The sequence below is a fragment of the Drosophila erecta genome, unplaced genomic scaffold, assembly GCF_003286155.1.
Source record: "Drosophila erecta strain 14021-0224.00,06,07 unplaced genomic scaffold, DereRS2 tig00000092-arrow-pilon, whole genome shotgun sequence".
NCBI lineage: Eukaryota > Metazoa > Arthropoda > Insecta > Diptera > Drosophilidae > Drosophila > Drosophila erecta.
In genome coordinates this window covers 15,307,318-15,325,368 of record NW_020825207.1, presented here as the reverse complement: position 1 = coordinate 15,325,368, position 18,051 = coordinate 15,307,318, and the positions used below count along the sequence as shown (strand labels likewise).

Here is an 18,051-nt window from a genome sequence, read left to right as displayed (position 1 = left end):
AGGACGACCACAGGACGTGTTTGTGTTCAAGAAGCACACTTAACCACACACAGTCGCACACACACACACGCACTCGGCTTGGGACCAAAAAGAAAGGACATGCTGCACAAATTTTAATACGGCAAAAGTATTTGCCAAAAATCGTTTGTTTGCTTATGGAGATTTCCGACTCACAGGCTCACAGCCTCACAGTTTCTCTGTCTCTGTCTCTGTCTATGTATGAAAGTTTTGTGGAAAAACTTTTCATTTTGTGGCCTGCAGGCACGCCCCCATTGACCCGTAACCTCTTAACCCATGTCGGCCGCCCATCAGTGCGAGTTCGTTTCGCTTAACCTTTCTGCTACGCCCTGGGGTGGAAACGGCCACATTCATCCTGCCAAGAATATGTCGTCGCAAAGTTTTCCTCGCCTCACTTCACAATCTTCTTTGGAACTTTTCGGTTACTCTGGTGTTAAAGGAAGTTGCTGCCAAGGAGTTTTCAATAGTCTTCTATTATTTGCCTTCCTCTTGGTTAAAAGCAATCTGATCTAATTTGCGGGAAGTTTTCTAGTCCAGCGCTGGGAGTTAGTGTTGCCCTATGCAAAGCTCTAATGATTTATAACACACCAAAATTTATAAACGATTTGTAAGTGCTTTGTTTCCAAAGTTTCATTTAGCGACTTTTCAGCATATGAGTATATACATATTCCACATAAACGTTGCAGAGAGCAACTGCTCTGAAAGGCAGAAATTAATTTCTGTTGACCACAACTCTAAACAACGAGAATTACGTTTTGTCCCGTTTTGGCTAATCAGCTTTTCGTCTAATAATGCGATTTCCAAGCGCTGAGCTCAGCTGAGCTTGCACTTTATTTCGTCCTGCTCATCCTGCGGCTAAGTCCTGTCTAATGTGTTGAGCAGTAAAATACCGCTCACTGCTCACTGCTGACTGCTCAAACTCTTGTATAATCGAAGCTGTTTGCGGTCCTGCTGTGTTTGTCTGGGCCCTGAAAAATGGCGAGAGCTAAAGCGGACTCACTGCGTCTCAGTATGAATATTAAAACTTAATTTAAAATCCATGCCACACACAAAAAGGCTCCTCGGGCTATGGCAAATTCCAAAAACGGGAAAAAAGCTGGCTGAAAGAAAGGGATAAAGCCAAGCCAAGGCGCACTTGCTGCAAGGCGTCGCTCGCTTCGCGCAACTGTACAAACAGCAGCGGAAATAATGAAGGAGCAAAGGAGCTGAAAGGAGCAAGGGGCTTTGTGGGAGGCATCCTGCCGGAGTAGCAGATCAGGGGGCAGGGCACCGTGAAGAGGGAAAACACATTTTTGCACTTTTATAGCGCAACATCTTTTGTGCACAGACATCCTTCGTCCTTCGTCTTGCGCCACCCCCCAAACCCCACTCATCCTTGATCCGAACTCGCACATAAAGTCAGACAGAGGGGTGGAGTGTACAGGGGGTCTAGGGATTGGGGGGACTCCTCTGCGGGCATGCGGGCGTGGGGAGCGTGCCTTTAATAAACCCACTTTATTGTTTAGAGCCCAAATAAAATAATCCCCTTAAATGATGCCTTCGCATAATAGACGCCTTGCCAGCCATTCTGCCTGCTGCTTATTTTACGGCTGCCTTCCGTCCCGCCCCCTGCCCAGACGCCTCCTTATCCTCCTTTGCGACGTCCTTGGCCATTCCAGCCGTGCTTCTGCTTTGTTGCTTCTCGGCACAGTGGGCAGTAAATCATGTTTCGTCAATAAAAATACAAACAATCATTGCAGTAATTATAAACACTTTTTTTTAGTACTTGCAAGCTATGGTTTCGAATTTTAAAAAACATTTCAAATGGACGACAAACCAAACAAAATGAAAACAAGTGTGTGCCAAAGCTTTAGGTCTAACTAAGTTTAGAACGAAACTTTCAATTCGCATAGCTTTCGGTTACCAAAATAAGTTCTGTGTATCCTTTTCCAACATTATAATCACACTCGAACCTTCTTTCTTTCTTTCTGATGCCTATTTAAAAATTGTTATAAGGTGTTACCAACTGTTCTACCTGAGCCACTGTGCCGAAAACAGGGCTCCGAGGGCCAGATCCTGCGACTGAGCCGGAGCATTTGCGTTAGCGTCACTAATGATGATGATTTTGTGGTAAAACGTTGTGTTTGTGCTAATCGGGACAATATTATGCGGCAGTAAAAAGTAAATGACTCAAGACGACGGACGGAGGATAAAGGAGGATAAGACCCGTAGCCCGTGGAAGAGTGAGGGTGAGGGATTGAGAGGCCAACGGGGGGTCAGACAGGCAGAAGGATGGGCGGTCCAGGGACAGCTGGCGGAGGCGAGACCCGAGCAGCGCCTTTCCCTGGAACGATTGAGGATTGGGCTTGGGATGGAAGGGGAGGGGCGGGGCGGGAAGGTAAGCGAAGGAAAGGGACAGGAGCCAGAAGCGAGGAGCAAGGAGCAACAAAGGCGGAGGACACAGCTAAGCCAAGAAAAGGCGGCCACAACATGGTTGCTCTATGGCAGCAACACAAAACACGCTGTGGAAAAAAGGGAAAATGCGAAATAAAAGGATCAACTGCGAGGGCAAGGGTGCAAAGGGCGGGGCGTGCAAAATGCGGGGGGTTGGCCTGGCGTGGCCCATAAAGGACAAGAGCCCACAAAGGCAGCAAGCGGACAACATCCCTTAGCCGAGAATCAGACTGAAACTCAGAAGGAGACGGAGACGGAGACAGAGACTGGAACCCAATTCCTAAATCCGCCCGCCATCCGTCTCGACTCGGCCAAAAGCTGACTGCTTGGCTGACTAATGCGAAAAATACGTAATTGCGCATAAATACGGGATTAACAAAGTGCTCGTCGTCAGTTGTCGCCTTTGCTGGTCTGAATGGGATCGCCCGGATTGTTTGGGCTGGAATGGGATGGCTTGGATTTGGGTGCGGGGCCTCCGGCTTGCAACCCCATTTTCATATCGCTTACGACCAAAATTAGGCATTTCAATGCATCACAAAAGAGATGCTGCTGGGTTGGAATCGCATGGGATGGGGGATGAGTGTGGCCGTGAAAAGGGAAACCAATTCAAGTCGTCGGAAATCCTGTGAAACAGTTGCCAGGACTTTGCGGAATTAGTTGCGGGACTTAATCAGAGTGGGTTCCCTTTTATGATGATGATGCTGCTAATCCATCAGTTACGCTACCCAGATTTCCCAGGGACAACTTAACTTGAACTACTTTTTCTGTCACTTTTTTGCTGCTCATATTACATGAGCAACTAAACTGGCAACAAATTTCATTGAGCCGGGTAAAAATCGTTTGATTTATTACGCCGCCTAACTTGACTTTGAGGTTTATGAATTATAATGCAATACCAATTTTAGCAAGAGCAATGTTTTATATAAACGCATATTATTTATCGTAAAATAATGGATTACTTAAATAATACAATCGTTTTTTTTAATAACCAGACGAAATATTTGATTAAGTATAGAGTTATTCACATGCAAAAACCAACCCACTAACGTTTTTCTTCTTTTCTTTCTTGCAGGTGAGTGACCCGAACAATTCAATTTGCAGTACGATTAGTTAGTTCACATTGACCAAATGTCGTTTACTGTAAGTATTATCCGAGCCGCAGGCAGGCAAAGGACTAATTGGGGTCTGTACACCGGTGCCAGTTCGCCTGGCACTTGTGCCTTTGAGCTACGACGAGGCACTCGTAGGACACTCCCCTGCAAAGGACTCGCGTGTGAGGACGTGAGGTGGGCTCAACTCGAATGAGTCGACTCGGCACAAGAGGATATGTGTATCACCCACACTCGCAGTCAAGTGTCTTTGCTCCGTCTCCTTTGAGGCATGTCCTTTCTGCAGGCACGCACACAGACGGACATATGTAGATGCATCCTTATTCATTTCCTGGCCCCTTTCTTGGCAGTGTCCTCGGCATATGGCTGCCGTTTCTGCCACTTGAGCCGTCTGTCGCCCAGAACTTCTTCTCTTGCAGAGCGATTTGAGCGATTTAATTGGAAATCCTTTCCAAGGGATGTGTTTTAGCATCTACTTTTTGTACTTCTGGAGAATCCTGGCGATTTCAGGCGAACGATAATCCCGCCCGAACTGGAGTAACTAAATGTGGGATCTATTGCACCTGCTGCGAGCGCCTCAATTTGCCTGCTGCCCGCCGAGTGTGGATGGAATTTCATTTATGACCGCCTTGAATGCGTTCTGCACTTGGAATGCTATGGAGTTGTGCATTTCTTGCGCGCGTGCTGGGAATTTCCAGTGTGGAATTCCTTCATTCTGGCCATGCCTTCAGACATTGTTCTCCAGCTCCTGGCAACGGCAGACGCAGGGCAGGACAGTTTCTTGCATTGCCAAGGCGAACGGGATGGCGATGAGGAAGAGGATGTGGAAGTGGCTCCTGCTACTGGCATTCTCCATTGTGTTCGTGATTCCCGGCACTTGTTTATGGTCCGCAAGGGGAGCTGCAGCCGGAGTGTGTGCTTTCGGGCCGGAATGTGACTGCGAACTATTTAAATTGTGTACGAATGCGAACCGAAAAGTTTGCAAACATTTTTCTTGCCCGGTGCAGGCTCCTGCATCCTGCGTCGTATCCGTATCCGTATCCTGTTCCAGTGCCTCTGCCCCGGCCGTTTACCTCCATGTCCTGGCATCCGGGCATCCTGGCACTCAGCCACCCAGAGTCCTCCGTCCTCCGGCGACCAAAAGAACTGGCTGTGCGTGCCGGAATGCTGTGGGGCGATATTTGCCGTCTTGTAGACAAAATTGCTGAAATGCTTTTGCTTTTCCAATTAATTAAAATGAGCTCTGTGTTGGCTACACAGCTAGAAAACGGGGCAATGGGAAGAGGCACAAATCGAAGTTCGTTTCGATTTAAGGATAACTTTAAACGACAACTTATATTTTGGCTCGGTAATTAGCGTGAACTTTAAAGTCAGAACATCGAATATAACTGGAATTGAAACTGCAGAGCTCGCCAGTTGAAAGCCAGTGAGATAGTTTATAATTATGTATGACCCGACTGCCCATTTGCTAAATGAAATTCGATTCTTCAGGACTCACGTAAGCGTCAGCAGGATATATAGAGGATATTTGGACGTGTGTGCTCGGTGCTGTTCAAACAGGAACTGCAACGGCCCGATGATGCATGGAATTATTATGCATATTTATAGTTGCTTTGTTTGCTTAATAATATTGTTGGTTCAGTACACATCCCGCTACCGTTCACCACCGATATCGAATTTTGGTCCAAATCATATTACAAGCCCGCCTAGATAGGTAGTTTTCGTCGGTTTAATGGAGGCGTGACCGCAGCCATTCACAACGCTCTGCGATATGGGGAAGAGAAATTACCAGCTCCACGTCCGCATCCTGAAACTGAGCTCCTTTGCCTGTGTATCCATGGTGTCCAGGCTAGGCTTTTGTGGCTGCACCTCCACTGGGAAACTCCGACCGCAACAGACCAGCAATAATTAATGCATGAGCTGCTGCCACTGCTGCTGCTCCAGCTGCCAACTAACTAAACTCGCAGGCATCGGACTCCTCTCGTCCCTCATCCCTCATCCCTGAACCCTCCTCCAGCTTCCGGCCACTTGTACGGCTTGAGTGGGAGCCGAGGGCCGGAGCCCACCGCCCATCCGCTTTTCAGTGTGGCCCCGGGAAAAGGGCCGTGTCCCCTGGACGATGCTCGGGATCCAGGAGCTGTCGAGGAGCAACGGCAAATAATTGCATATGAAACCGCAGGACCAGTTGACGGCCTCCTTTGCTGCAGTGCGCCAGCCGGACGGTAGCCGCAGGACATGAACAGGACGCAGGATGCAGGATACAGGACGCAGGATGGAGCGACTGGAATGGAATCAAACTTAATTTATAATTCATTTGTGCACCACACGTTGGGCTTCATGCCGTCGCCTCCTGAGCAAATTGAGAAAGTAAATTAAGCTCGAAGATTCCGATTTTCTATGGGACCGGTGACTGTTGCCAGGATTTCAATATGGCCTAGGGTTGAAAGGTTACGGCTCAACGTTCTATACTTTGCAAACGAAAATCGACCCTTAGTATAGGCTTTAAAAATCAATTCACTTTCCGCTCGTTCTTAAACTCTTCAAGACAGTGGAGGGATAAATCTATAAAAGGAATCTGGTTTCCAAAGGGTTTCAAGCCAATACCAATTCGCACTTTGTAGGTGATTCAGAGAGCTATGACTGAAGTATTTTCTAGTACAAGTCCCATTGCCAACCACCGTGGCATTAATTATCTATAACTTGGATCCCCTTTCGGCTCATTATACTCCCTGCTCACCCACCTCGCTCGAAAGTTCAACAAAACGGCGGAATAAAAGGCAAAGTGGGGGAGCCACAATTTCGCATTTGATTTAATTGTGAATGTATTTATTAAATAAATTATTCATGGCCAGGGTGAGTGCACTTCGCCATGCGAATGTGCTGCGGCTGACCTAAACATGTCCTGGCCGCAGGAGCACCATCACTGGTGCGCAGCAGGATGTGTGGGCGAATTCAGGCGGAGTGGCCGGTGGATGAGGTGGAGCAGGAGGAGGAGGAGGAGGAGGTCCTGTGTTCCGTTTGCCACTGTAATTAGTTGTGGTGGAATAATCGCATGCGACCGGCGACATTTCTCTGTGGCAAGGAATGTTCGGTGGTTTCGGCTACTCCACTCCACTCTTTGTATGTGCGTCCATGCCTCGGCATGGAGCGGAATGCATAAGTGGGGGTCAAAGGACAGCGAACTGGGGGCGGTGGGAAATGGCATAAATTCGGAATGAGCCCCTACGAATTTACCATAATAATGGGGGAATGGGCATGGATATGGGGATCTCCATACGCAGATGGGTAGCGCGACGAGGATGTGGATGGAAACATGTGTTTATGTGTACAATAATGGGCTGCGGGCGGGAGCGGCAGCATGGGTGGGGCACCACTTGCGGTTGAGTGGTGCGTGCAGTTGGTGGTGCTAGCATTTTCGCCTTTCTCGGAATCGGTGACATTTTAATTTACCCAAGCGAGAAAACCAATTTTGTTGCAATGAACCAAACTGCAAAATGTGACAAATGCCACAGTAGCAGCCGCACAGCAACAAGAACAATGCGTATATAGAGTGTGGAGCATTGTTTCTGTGCATAATTTATTCAACATTTATTTATTGGCAGTTATGATTTGCATTATGTGGCTGTCAAGGGCTTTTCGGGGCAGCGACCAAAGGACGGACTTCTGCACTCTGAGGTTCATTTAATTGACTTTACAAAATTACATTTGCATCTGACCAAATTAACTGAAATGAATAAGCCTCCCAACATTGGCCAACACACCCCGCATCCAAGGGGCAGCTAATAAATGAGTTATAAATCAATGGTTGTGAGATTTGCAGTTGGAATCCCTTGCCGAGCAGATTTCAACTCGATTATGTGTGGGAATGGGCAGGACAGGAAGGTGGTTTTATAATAATAATTAGCTGTGGAGAATTGTCTGTGGCTTGCAGGGCTTGCAGTTTTTAGTGCGAGGTAAATCAGAAGTCGTGGCATCATACGTACATACGTAGCCCATTGGGAATTCTTTATTTATTCATTTACAAATTATTAAATACTATACTTTGGAGAAACAGTATCTATCGTATCTACACGTATCTAACAGTATCTACGTAGTCCATTTTTCCAAAAACCGGCGGGAGTTTAGTTCGTGCCCCACCGGGATAGTTACACTTTCAGTTCCGGCTGGCTGTTCCCCGTGCCTCGAATCGGATCCGGTTCCGCGTGACGGACCGTTGCACATTCCTGGGCGCTTTAAGAGGCACTATCATGGCGAAAAAAGCTCGCCATGGGATATATCCGCACTTCGGATGGAAACGGGAGTACGGGAGTCGAGTCTTGTGGTGCTCTCGTGTCAGTGCGCTGATTAAATTCGGCAAATAACGCTGATGCCTGCAAATCGCCGCTCAATGCGAATGCAGTATCTCCACATGGCAGTGTGTGTGTGTGTGTGTGTGTGTGTGTCTGCGTGTCAGTGTGTGGGTGCTTGCTGCAGGGTGTGGCATCTGAGTCAGGTTTGGAACTAAAACTGGGCTCTGGGGTCTGGGACCATGTTGAAGTACACAAAACCCAGGCAAACAAACAGGCATTTCATGGCAAACAACACTGCGTCGGGTTGGAAGGGGGATCGGGGGATCGGAAAGGGTAGAGGCCGAGGGACTCTACTCTAGTTTTCCCTGCACTGCATACACTGCATACTCCGCTACATTTCCATACCACCCAACTAGCCACCCAATATAACCCATCTCCCCTGTTTTGGCTGAGCCCACAGGCTGAGTTGGGCAAACTGGCAAATACGGCCAGCCACGTCAACGTTGGCATCATCGTCATCGGCATCGAAGAGCTTTGTTTGGTTTGTCCGGGGGGTTAGGTTCCGGGTTTTAGGTATGGACGTTGATATGGGCATGTGAGATTCCAGTCCAGCCTACCCACCCACAGACTGCTCTGCTCTCAACTCATTCGCATTCGCAGTCGTCGGCATTTTATTGTTCTAGTCGTCGACATCGATGTTGGTACTGCAGTTTCGGGCATTATTTCGGTTTAGTTTGGTAAATACACACGCTGCAGCAGCAGCAGCAGCAGCAGCAGCCAGCACATGCACATGCACATTTTCACTCCCATTTCCATATCCCGGCCATCTACATAGTTCCCCAGATCCCAACCTCCACTCAGCCCATTTTCATAAACGACACAAAACGCTCTAAACCATGAGCTTATGCAGCAGACGTTATCATGATGTTCTACTGGAAAAAGCTGTTGATGGTGATGGTGGTGGTGGTGGTGGTGATGATGATGACGACGAAGCCAGTGATGCATCTGCATTCTTCGTTGCATTTTTCCTTCATTTAATAAAAGCTCTCGAAGAGCTCTCCTGCCTGCCTGCCTGCCTGCCAGATTCCGCTCGGATGGAAAGCCAGTAAATAAATAAAACCCAAAGCAGAACTAAGGCTACCGAGGTGATAATATTTACCCAACCACAAAAGTTGTTCTCTATTTTTGTTGAATTGTTGATTTTCACAAAAATCCGAAATATGTGCAGCTCCAAGCTCTCGAAGCGAAACAGTATCCAGCATGTAGTTCGCCACCACCTACGCCCTGCCACCTACCTTCACCGTGTACCGCCCCTGGAAAAACCACTACCAATGCGAACTTCCATTTGAGACCGAGCAGCTTTAAGGTCCACAAAGGACCAGCCAGCCAGCGAAATGGTTTTCCAAATACATGCCGTGCCGGCCTCATAACATCGTTGTCCTCGATGTCGTTGCAAATTCCATTCGGCATTGAATGCGAGCGGAGATGGTGGAGCGGCAGAAGCAGGAGCAGCAGCAGCAGCAGAAGCAGCAGCAGCAGCAGCAGCAGGAGGACTGGCCAGGAGTTCTCTCCTGGTTCGGCGACCTGAAATGGGCGGTCTCGGGGGTGTGGCTGTCATATCTGAAAGCAATTTCGGAGCGGGCAACCCGAAAACGAGTAACAAGAATCGATAAATTCGTTGGGCGTGCAATTTGCGCCGTGCGGAGGACCCTCAAAGGAAAAGTGGTGGGCACCGAAAGGAGGCGAACAAAGGTGGTGGCACTGCGTAGTCGGAATCGTACGCCCTCATCCCCACTTTCGATTCGCATGGCTGAGTGGACCATGTCCGAAATTCAAGTTTCGAGCCTTCGCCATTTGCATTCAACCAGCGTCAACCAGCGTCAACCTGCTGACGATGGAGTGACTGCTCTTGTTCTGGCTTCTGCTCCTCCTGATGGAGCGGTGGGATGGCGGTGGCACCTCTCGCCCACCCGGGCCCACCACACGTCACCCGGGGTCCACCGTGTCGCCTACGTATGCAAATTGCCGCAAATGCAACGAGGCGTATGCGCAATTTCTGCCCGTCACACAACTCGCGGACATCAATCAGATATTAGCAGAGGAAATTCGAACGAACTCAGTCTGCCCTCATCCCCTAGGAAACCTGGTTCTGTTTCGAATTACAGAGACAGAGGACCGTAAAATCGGTTGCTCCGATTTCACTGAGCTTATGCAGAGTGCATTTGGCGAAGAGCATTTCTTGAAACTCCCTGAGCTCCTTTTTACATCATATTTTTCTTATTTCTGCGTACATCTCCGAGTTAAGAGCCTCACAGAGTTAATTCTCCAATGCGATTTATTTATGTATCATATTCTTGTGAAGATGAAATAATTGTAGTACCATAGTTTTGTAAATGCACTTCCTTTCACAAGTTGGGAAACTTTTTATAGTTACAATACAAGTATATGATCTAATCATTCCTTTTCCATTGCAGTGCCACCAAAGGCTGGACAGAAGCGACCAGCCACCAGCCCGGCGCCGCACATTCCCGTGCCGCACCACCTGCAAACACCTCCTGGCGGCGGCGGCGGCGGCTTGCCGGGATCTTCGGTGGCCAACAGTCCGGTTCCATCGTCCGCCGGCGGCAATGCCCTGTTGAACCACGCCCTGCCCAGCAATCACATTGGCACCCCGTCGCCGCAGCAACATCAGCACCAGCAGCATCAACAGCAGCAACAGCAACATCAAGCCCAACAACAGGCCCAACAGCAGGCGGTGGCGGCTGCAGTGCAGCAGCAACTGGCAGCCGGAGTGGGCTTGCCTCCAGGTGCTATTGGTGCCGCATCGGCCAGTAGTCGCGGCTCCTTTGCTGCCGCCCTGCGAACGCTGGCCAAGCAAGCGGATATCAAGGAGGAGGACGTCGGTGGAGACAGGAGTGTGCCAACTTCGGGAGCTGGAGGACCACCACCGTCGTCTACTGGCCCAGGTTCGCTGAACTCGGTGGCAGGCCGTGTGGGATCCGAGCGACCTGGCGAGGATCGAGTGGCCAGTAGCAAGAAGCGATCACCTCCATCGCCACAGCCGCCAGAGAAGATCGCGCGCTTGAGCCACACACCACAAACAGCATCGCTCCAGCCGGAACTCTTGGCCAGGAGCGGATTCCAGCCGTACAGATCTGACGAGCGATTGATGCATCCGGCGGGTGCCTTTCCGCTGGAGGCCTACTCTCACTTTGCCGGACTGCCGGGTATTCCGCCAGGTTAGCAGAATGATTAACGCTGATAATGGAATATTAACATAGATCACATTTAATGGTTTCAATTTAATATCTAAATTGCACATTAATGTATATGTAAATAGTCCGAGCCTCCGCAATTATTCCAGTGAACCTTTTCTAATCACCATACTTATTTCAGCTTTTCTGAACCCCGCTGGTCTACCGTATACGGAGCAGCTCTACCTGGAGCACAGATACCAGCTATTTCGTGCCGCCGGCGCGCACCCCTCACATCCCCATGCGGCTGCCCTGTATCCCCAAATGGCCTCGCCGTACTCCCACCTCTACTCGATGATGCCCGGAGCAGCGTTGGGTATCTCGCCAGCGATGCACGACAGGATGAAGCTGGAGGAGGAGCACAGGGCGCGATTGGCGAGGGAGGAGGAACGCGAACGAGAGATTCAGCGCGAAAAAGAGCGTGAGCTGCGGGAGCAGCGCGAAAAGGAGCAGCGGGAAAAGGAGCAACGGGAAAAGGAGCAGCGCGAGCGGGAGCAGCGTGAGAAGGAGCAGCGCGAGAAGGAGGCACGGGAACGAAAGCTGCGGGACGAGGAGCGAGAGCGCGAGCGGGAGCGACAGCAACTGCTGACTGCCTCGCACCATTACTCGAACCAGTTGTACTCCCCACTGAACCGAAACCTATTGGGTTCCATGATTCCACATCTAAATATGAGTTTACGAGGACCCCCAGGTGCACTTCATGGCCTGCCCGGAATGTCGCACTACCATGCAGCGGCAGCAAATGCCCAGCGGCAGAGTCCCCACGGAGCCATGGGTCTTAATCTTGGCATGGCTGGGCTCCCAGGTGTTCCCCCACTGGGTGGTCACGGGCCCAATCTGCAGCACCACCTGCAGCAGGCGGCCATGGGATTGGCTCATCCGGGCGCTGCTGGGCTCACGCATCCTGGCTTCTCAGCCGCTGCCCTGGGACTCGGTGCCCATCCGCACAGTCTGAACCTCAGCCATCCGCATATGTCGCCCCACCATCCCGCCTCCCTGGCCCACCAATTGCCACCGCATACCTCTTCGGCCGGCGGAGGAGGGCTGAGCAACTCCATACCCGTCACAGCCAGCTCCAGTTTGTCTGCGTCATCGCCACACACCAGCCTAAACCTGACATCATCTGTAAAGCTTAGCGCGGATCAGGTACCCACATCGACGCCCAGCGGTGGTGTCAGCAGTGGAATGCCTCCCACTACCTCTAGTTCCCACATTCCCAACATGGGCCACTATTATCACCACGGGCACTTGGCGGCCATGCATGCGGCTGCAGCGGCGGCCAGCGGAATGACTCCAACGGCTGCCCACCAGCAGCAGCCCCTGTCGCTGCCCAGCTCCCCCAAAATCACGCCGCCAATCACTCCATCTTCCTCGGCCAACGGAGGCAGGGCGGGCGGCAGTCCACATGCCATGAGGCATCATATTGCTGCAGCGGTGGCTGCTGCAGCCCAGCAATCGGCCATGATAGACAAAGCAGCCACTCCGGTGACCCATGAGCCCACCACCTTGGATTTGACTGGGTCAAATTCGAATTCGAGCAACCAGGCGCCATCGAACGCAAGCAGTGGCCAGCCTACAAACCACGAAGTAAATGGCGCCGAATCAAATGGAGCATCGCAGACAGAAAGCAAGGAGCACTTGGCAATCAAAGAGGACGGCCACAAAAGTTCTCCGCCGCCAGTGGCGCTTGAAAAGAAGCCAGCCACGCCGAATGCGGCTGCAGACAAGCCCATCCATCCGGACAGCTCCCCGGAAAACTCTTCCCGGCGCAGTGCCAGTCCACAATCGGACGCAAACAACTCGCTGCCTGCGGTCAGTGCTGCCGCAGCAGCATCAGGTAAATGCAAAGAGGAGACCCCAAAGATTCTAGACTCGGACACGACTGCCACAACCAAGACAGACATAGGGGAGGAAAAGCAGCGGGCCAGGCTATCGGTATCGCCGACACCGACTCCTCCCAAGACCATGGTCGCCTCACCAGACACAATGTCTACCTCCGGCGGGGTGACCTCTACAACCAGTGGCACCACCCCGCCGCCGGTGGTCAGCAGCAGCACCAGCAGTGCCAGCAAAGCGCCGGCCCTGACCAGCGACGAGGTGTCCACTAGTGCCGCCACGTCCGCTGCCGAGCCCACCAGATGATGAATGGTCCCCTGGCGGGAGTGGGCCGTTTAGTGAAGCGTATGTTCGCTTAAATTTAAGTTTTGAAAGTCGCATCGGATCGGAACTAGTTAACATCTACCTTCAGTAACATAATACTAAGCGATAATTTAGTTGATAGTCGAGCATCTTAATTTATACAAGAAATTGTAATGTATTGCCAGCGCCGCTTAGATCCAATTCTAAACGTTTTAATCCTTAGTTATTATTATTTCTCTATTTAAATGTGAAGCGTATACTTTTAGAAATGGCCTGAATAAATAATTTTTGTTTACAATTATTTGAATTATACTTATTATTTCCCTTGGTTCTATTGGTTTTGCGATCCATAAAAGGCAAACTTTCTTCCTAACTCGCCAAAAACTTCCCAATTAAAGCAGTCCAACTCGGTGTATTTCAGATGACAGCAAACCACAGCTGGGAGGACTGGGTCGCAGCAACAGCGCGGAGGAGGCAACAGCCTTATGACACCAACTCTTCAGTAATTCCAATAACTAACTAATGAAAAACTACAGCGACATTGGGATGTACTTGCTGTCGGAGCAAGCTCTTCACCAGCAGCGCAAGCGGATGCTGGACGAGTTCCTGAAGCTATAGGATTACCCTGAGTAGCCGGGGACGAATGGCCAAAAAACAGCATGAGACTTGAGGCCACTATAAATAATACAATGTAAATTCCACAACAGATATCAGATATTTGTTTTCTCTCGGTGTTACAATCTAATGTTTACCCAACCAGTTGAATACAATTCTACCACAATTAGACATTTTGAATTGGTGTAAAAATCGTAACTGCATAAAATGTAAAATAATGTGACATATTCCAAGTGAAGTAATTACTCTCAATCGAAACGTTAGTTGTAAGAGTTTTAGGTATGTACGTACTTGCATGGAACTCTGGATGTAGTTTTCATGTGGCAATGTTCACGGCCCGAAAATATTAATGCTAGTTGTAAAGTTAGACTAAATTCTGATAAGAAATTTATATATACACAACAGAAACGGAAATTATACAAACATACTGGGTAGCTATATTTTATTCTTAAATTGCTAATTGCTAATAATTGTGATTTGGAGAGTACGAATAAAAATGGAAAACGTATGAACAAGTAACTCGAATACAAAGTGGGGAAAACGGAACTGAAATTTAGATAACAAATCAAATCAAAAACCTAGGGAGATATTCTGGAATGGATTAGTAGTGAACAGCGAAAGGACGAAATTATTTTTCGAAATTAAAAAACTTTTGTACGCCACCCTTTGGCCCTTAAAACTCTTCTTTTTTCATTTTTGTAATTTCAAATATTTTGTACGGAGAACTTAGAGTGCTGAAATCGGGAAACGCATTCGCCACAATCTTCAGAGACACAAATCCAAATACAAGCTAGCAAATGGAGACGTACTATTAACAAGAGTACTATGTATCCGCACTATAATTGATGTTTATAGTAAGTAGTCAATACCCTAAAAGCAAGCAAACTCTTAAATATATAGACCTAGTTTTCATTCCCGTTTCTAATCTTTGCCCCTCTATCTTGCCTCCCAGTTTTTCTTTTGTGTTTGAGATTGCCTAACAAAGTAACGGTTTACATATATTTTAATGCATAAATCTCGAGCAATCTGTGATATTATAAAAACAAAAAAAATGAAAAACCAAACCAAAACTCAAAAATCATTGCGTATGAGCCACATTTGAGGCCCTGTACTATAAGATTCAACTCGTTTCCGAAGCAGGACACACCAGAAAGTTATGGAGTCCTTGCCGAATATGGACACCGATACGCTTCGACACTTTCGAACCATTTTCGCCATATGCAAGTCGACTTTTCCTTTTGACAAAACTATGTGTATGTACCAGTAAAACTGAAAATGAATATATTTTAATAACTAATCATAATAGATTCTTGAATGAAACACATAACTGAAATCGATTGGCGCGCATCTAGTAACGTAACCACAAATGCCATGCGATAGCTAATTAACTACTGCAAAATAGTTTCAAATACAACCTTAACAAAAGAAAACAACTCGATCGAGCGTAAATTAATTGTATTGTAACTCCCCCTCAATCTTCGTTGTGTGTGTAACAGAATACAAAGTGTAAAACATTAAACTGTAAGCTAATCGAAACAAAATCGAAACCAAAAACCAAATACAACAGCTACCGAAACAATAGCAATAGACATAAAGAGGAACGCTCCAGTCTGTCCGGAAACTGATCTTACAGCCGAATTCAGAATTTAACACACCTCAAAGTCCTGAGATACCTATTCCCCATCGGTCTAAGATCAACATCTCGACAGTCGGACGCTCCTTTCTCGGATCTTCACACGACCACACCATATAGTTGGGTATATATCAACACAATCGCGCAGCAGAATAGATATGTACGAATGTTCAACCATGTGGCAAACGATATGCGAAACAAACATTTAAACAATATTGTGCAACTTTACATAAGGCATTTATGATTTTATGAAATAAACTCTACTTAAGGATGTACTTTGCAAGTTATTTTTGGCTTGGGACTCTGCGATATAGTCAAGTATGAGGAAGGTAAAATATTACATCATCTCTTAGCTACATTTTGTATTAGTTAACCTAACCTAGGCTTTTGCTACCTCAGCTTTTTTAACGTACTTAAGAATCCTTACAATTGTCGAAGGAGTTACCCCTTGAATTCTACTAGCCGCCGCTATCGTCTGCGGCTGGATGAGCGTCAGCTTCTGGCGCTCCTCGTTGGACAAGCTCAGCGACTTTGAGAAGTAATCAATGTCGGCGGGAATGGATAGGCGCTCCTCACGACGCACGTCCTCCACATCTCGTTGCTGTTCATCGACAAAGAACGAGTACAGAGCCTCGATTTTCAGCCTTTCGGCCAGGTTACGCTCTCCTTTCAGCCAGCTCAGTTCGTTGGGATGAATCTGGATTAGCTGCTCGATAGTGATGTTATCCGCCGGAATTCCCAGCATGTCGAATGCCGTTTTCTCCACCGAAGCTTTGGCCTTGGGCAGATCAAGTGCTTGTCGCCAGAAGTGAGTGTGCTTCCGTAATTGCCGCAACGACTCAATGGCCGATTGCAATCTCTCCTCGGTTTGCTGAAAGTGCTGGTAGCGATCTGAAGATACAAGTCCAAATTCGTAGCCCTTTTTGGTGAGACGCATGTCGGCATTGTCCGGACGAAGTGACAACCGAAACTCTGCCCGACTAGTAAACATGCGGTAGGGTTCATTGGTGCCTAACGAGGTGAGGTCATCGATCAGCACTCCTATGTATCCCTCAGTTCGACTAATAGTTAGTTGCCTGCCGTCGCCATGTCTGGTTTTTCCAGCTGCATTGGCTCCCGCTATTATTCCCTGGGCAGCCGCTTCTTCGTAGCCTGTAGTTCCATTTATCTGGCCAGCAAAGAAGAGTCCTGGCACTCGCTTCGTTTCCAGTGTGGGATACAACTCACGGGGGTCTATAAAATCGTACTCCACTCCGTAACCGGGCTGGACAACTACCGCCTTTTCCAGACCCTGGATGGCATGGACCAGCTCTACTTGCTGATCGTGGGGCAGCGTGCAGGAGATTCCCTGGGGATACACTAAGGGACTGTCCAGACCTTCTGGCTCCAACCACACCTGATGGACTTTCGCGCCGAACCTCAGAATCTTTGACTCAATCGAGGGGCAGTAGCGTGGGCCGGTTATCTCCTCGGTGACATGGCGATTTACATGAAGATTATCGCGGACGATGTCGCTGACTTTTGGTGTGGTGTAGGTGAGGTAGCAGGGTAGTTGGTCCTTGGCGGGCAGCCAAACGTCCTTGTTGAGAAAGGAGAATGGCATAGGCGGATCATCACCCTCGTGCCTTTGAAGCTGAGAGTAATCCACACTGTTCTTTGCTATTCTAGGCGGAGTTCCAGTTTTCAACCTCCCCATGCGAAAACCTAATCTGTCGATCGCCTCGCCCAGAGCTTTTGCTGGAGCGTCTCCAATGCGGCCGGCCGGACGCACCTCGAGTCCGATATTAATGTGCGCCCGCAGGAATGTGCCCGTAGTGAGCACCACGGATCGACTGCGCACCACTTCTCCGTTGGCCAACAGGACGCCGGTACAACGGCGGGCTTCGGTATCCTGTTCATCCTCTATCAGCAGGTTGTCCACGGCAGCTGCTCGAATCTCCAGATTGGGGGTGCTGTGCAGTTCCTGCTGCACAGCCTTTTTGTACAGCTGGCGATCGATCTGCGCCCTGGGTCCCCAAACGGCTGGGCCGCGTCTTCTGTTAAGCACCTTGTAGTGTACTCCGGAAACATCGCAACAGCGGGCACACACGCCATCCAGGGCGTCCACCTCGCGCATCAGGTGACCCTTGCCAATGCCACCGAACGACGGGTTGCAGGACATCTCGCCAATAGTCTCCAGTTTGTGGGTTAGCAGCAGGGTGCGGGATCCCATGCGAGCAGCGGCCGCCGAGGCTTCTGTGCCGGCATGTCCGCCCCCGATGACCACCACGTCGTAGATCTCGGCACCGGCGCTGTGGGCACATCTCGATGGGGGCCGAATCCTTCTAGCCAGTCCGCGCACCACGGCTTTTCGTAGCTGCAGCATTTTCAAAATACCAAACAATAACAACAACTGGAGTTGCACAACACATGTTCTAGCGGTGTAATCGGTAGTTGATATATCGATAGGTGGTTGGTTGCGTGCGCAATCAATCGACAACTGGGCGCAAATTTAAAAAAATCTATAAAGCTCCATAGAAAAACAGGTAGGTTGGGTATTTTTCCTATGGGTTTCCGTACCA

At 49.0% G+C, this 18,051-nt stretch overlaps 2 protein-coding genes across 5 annotated transcripts in view; one reads left to right on the top strand and one right to left on the bottom strand.

The window, feature by feature from the left end:
• LOC6546696 overlaps positions 1–15,813 on the top strand; it is a 65,016-nt gene extending 49,203 nt beyond the window's left edge. For 3 of the 4 annotated variants that reach the window (XM_001974476.3, XM_026980959.1, XM_015156614.2), the window contains 2 exons: positions 10,324–11,088; positions 11,246–13,540. In XM_001974476.3, the coding sequence (XP_001974512.1) occupies positions 10,324–11,088; positions 11,246–13,245 (2,765 nt within the window). In that variant the 3' untranslated portion in view covers positions 13,246–13,540. Of the gene's footprint in view, positions 1–10,323; positions 11,089–11,245; positions 13,541–13,663 lie in introns of those variants that run through there. The other variant, XM_015156613.2, reaches the window with a different exon arrangement.
• Positions 15,711–17,905, bottom strand: LOC6546698 (protein MTO1 homolog, mitochondrial). The gene has a single exon (XM_001974478.3). It carries the CDS (start codon positions 17,853–17,855, stop codon positions 15,870–15,872), a length of 1,986 nt encoding a protein of 661 aa, XP_001974514.1. The 5' UTR covers positions 17,856–17,905; the 3' UTR covers positions 15,711–15,869.
• Between the last annotated feature and the right edge of the window lie 146 nt (positions 17,906–18,051).

What these genes read in the sequence shown, in the direction of transcription:
- LOC6546698 (XM_001974478.3), bottom strand. Translation starts at nt 17,855, where the DNA reads ATGCTGCAGCTACGAAAAGCCGTGGTGCGCGGACTGGCTAGAAGGATT.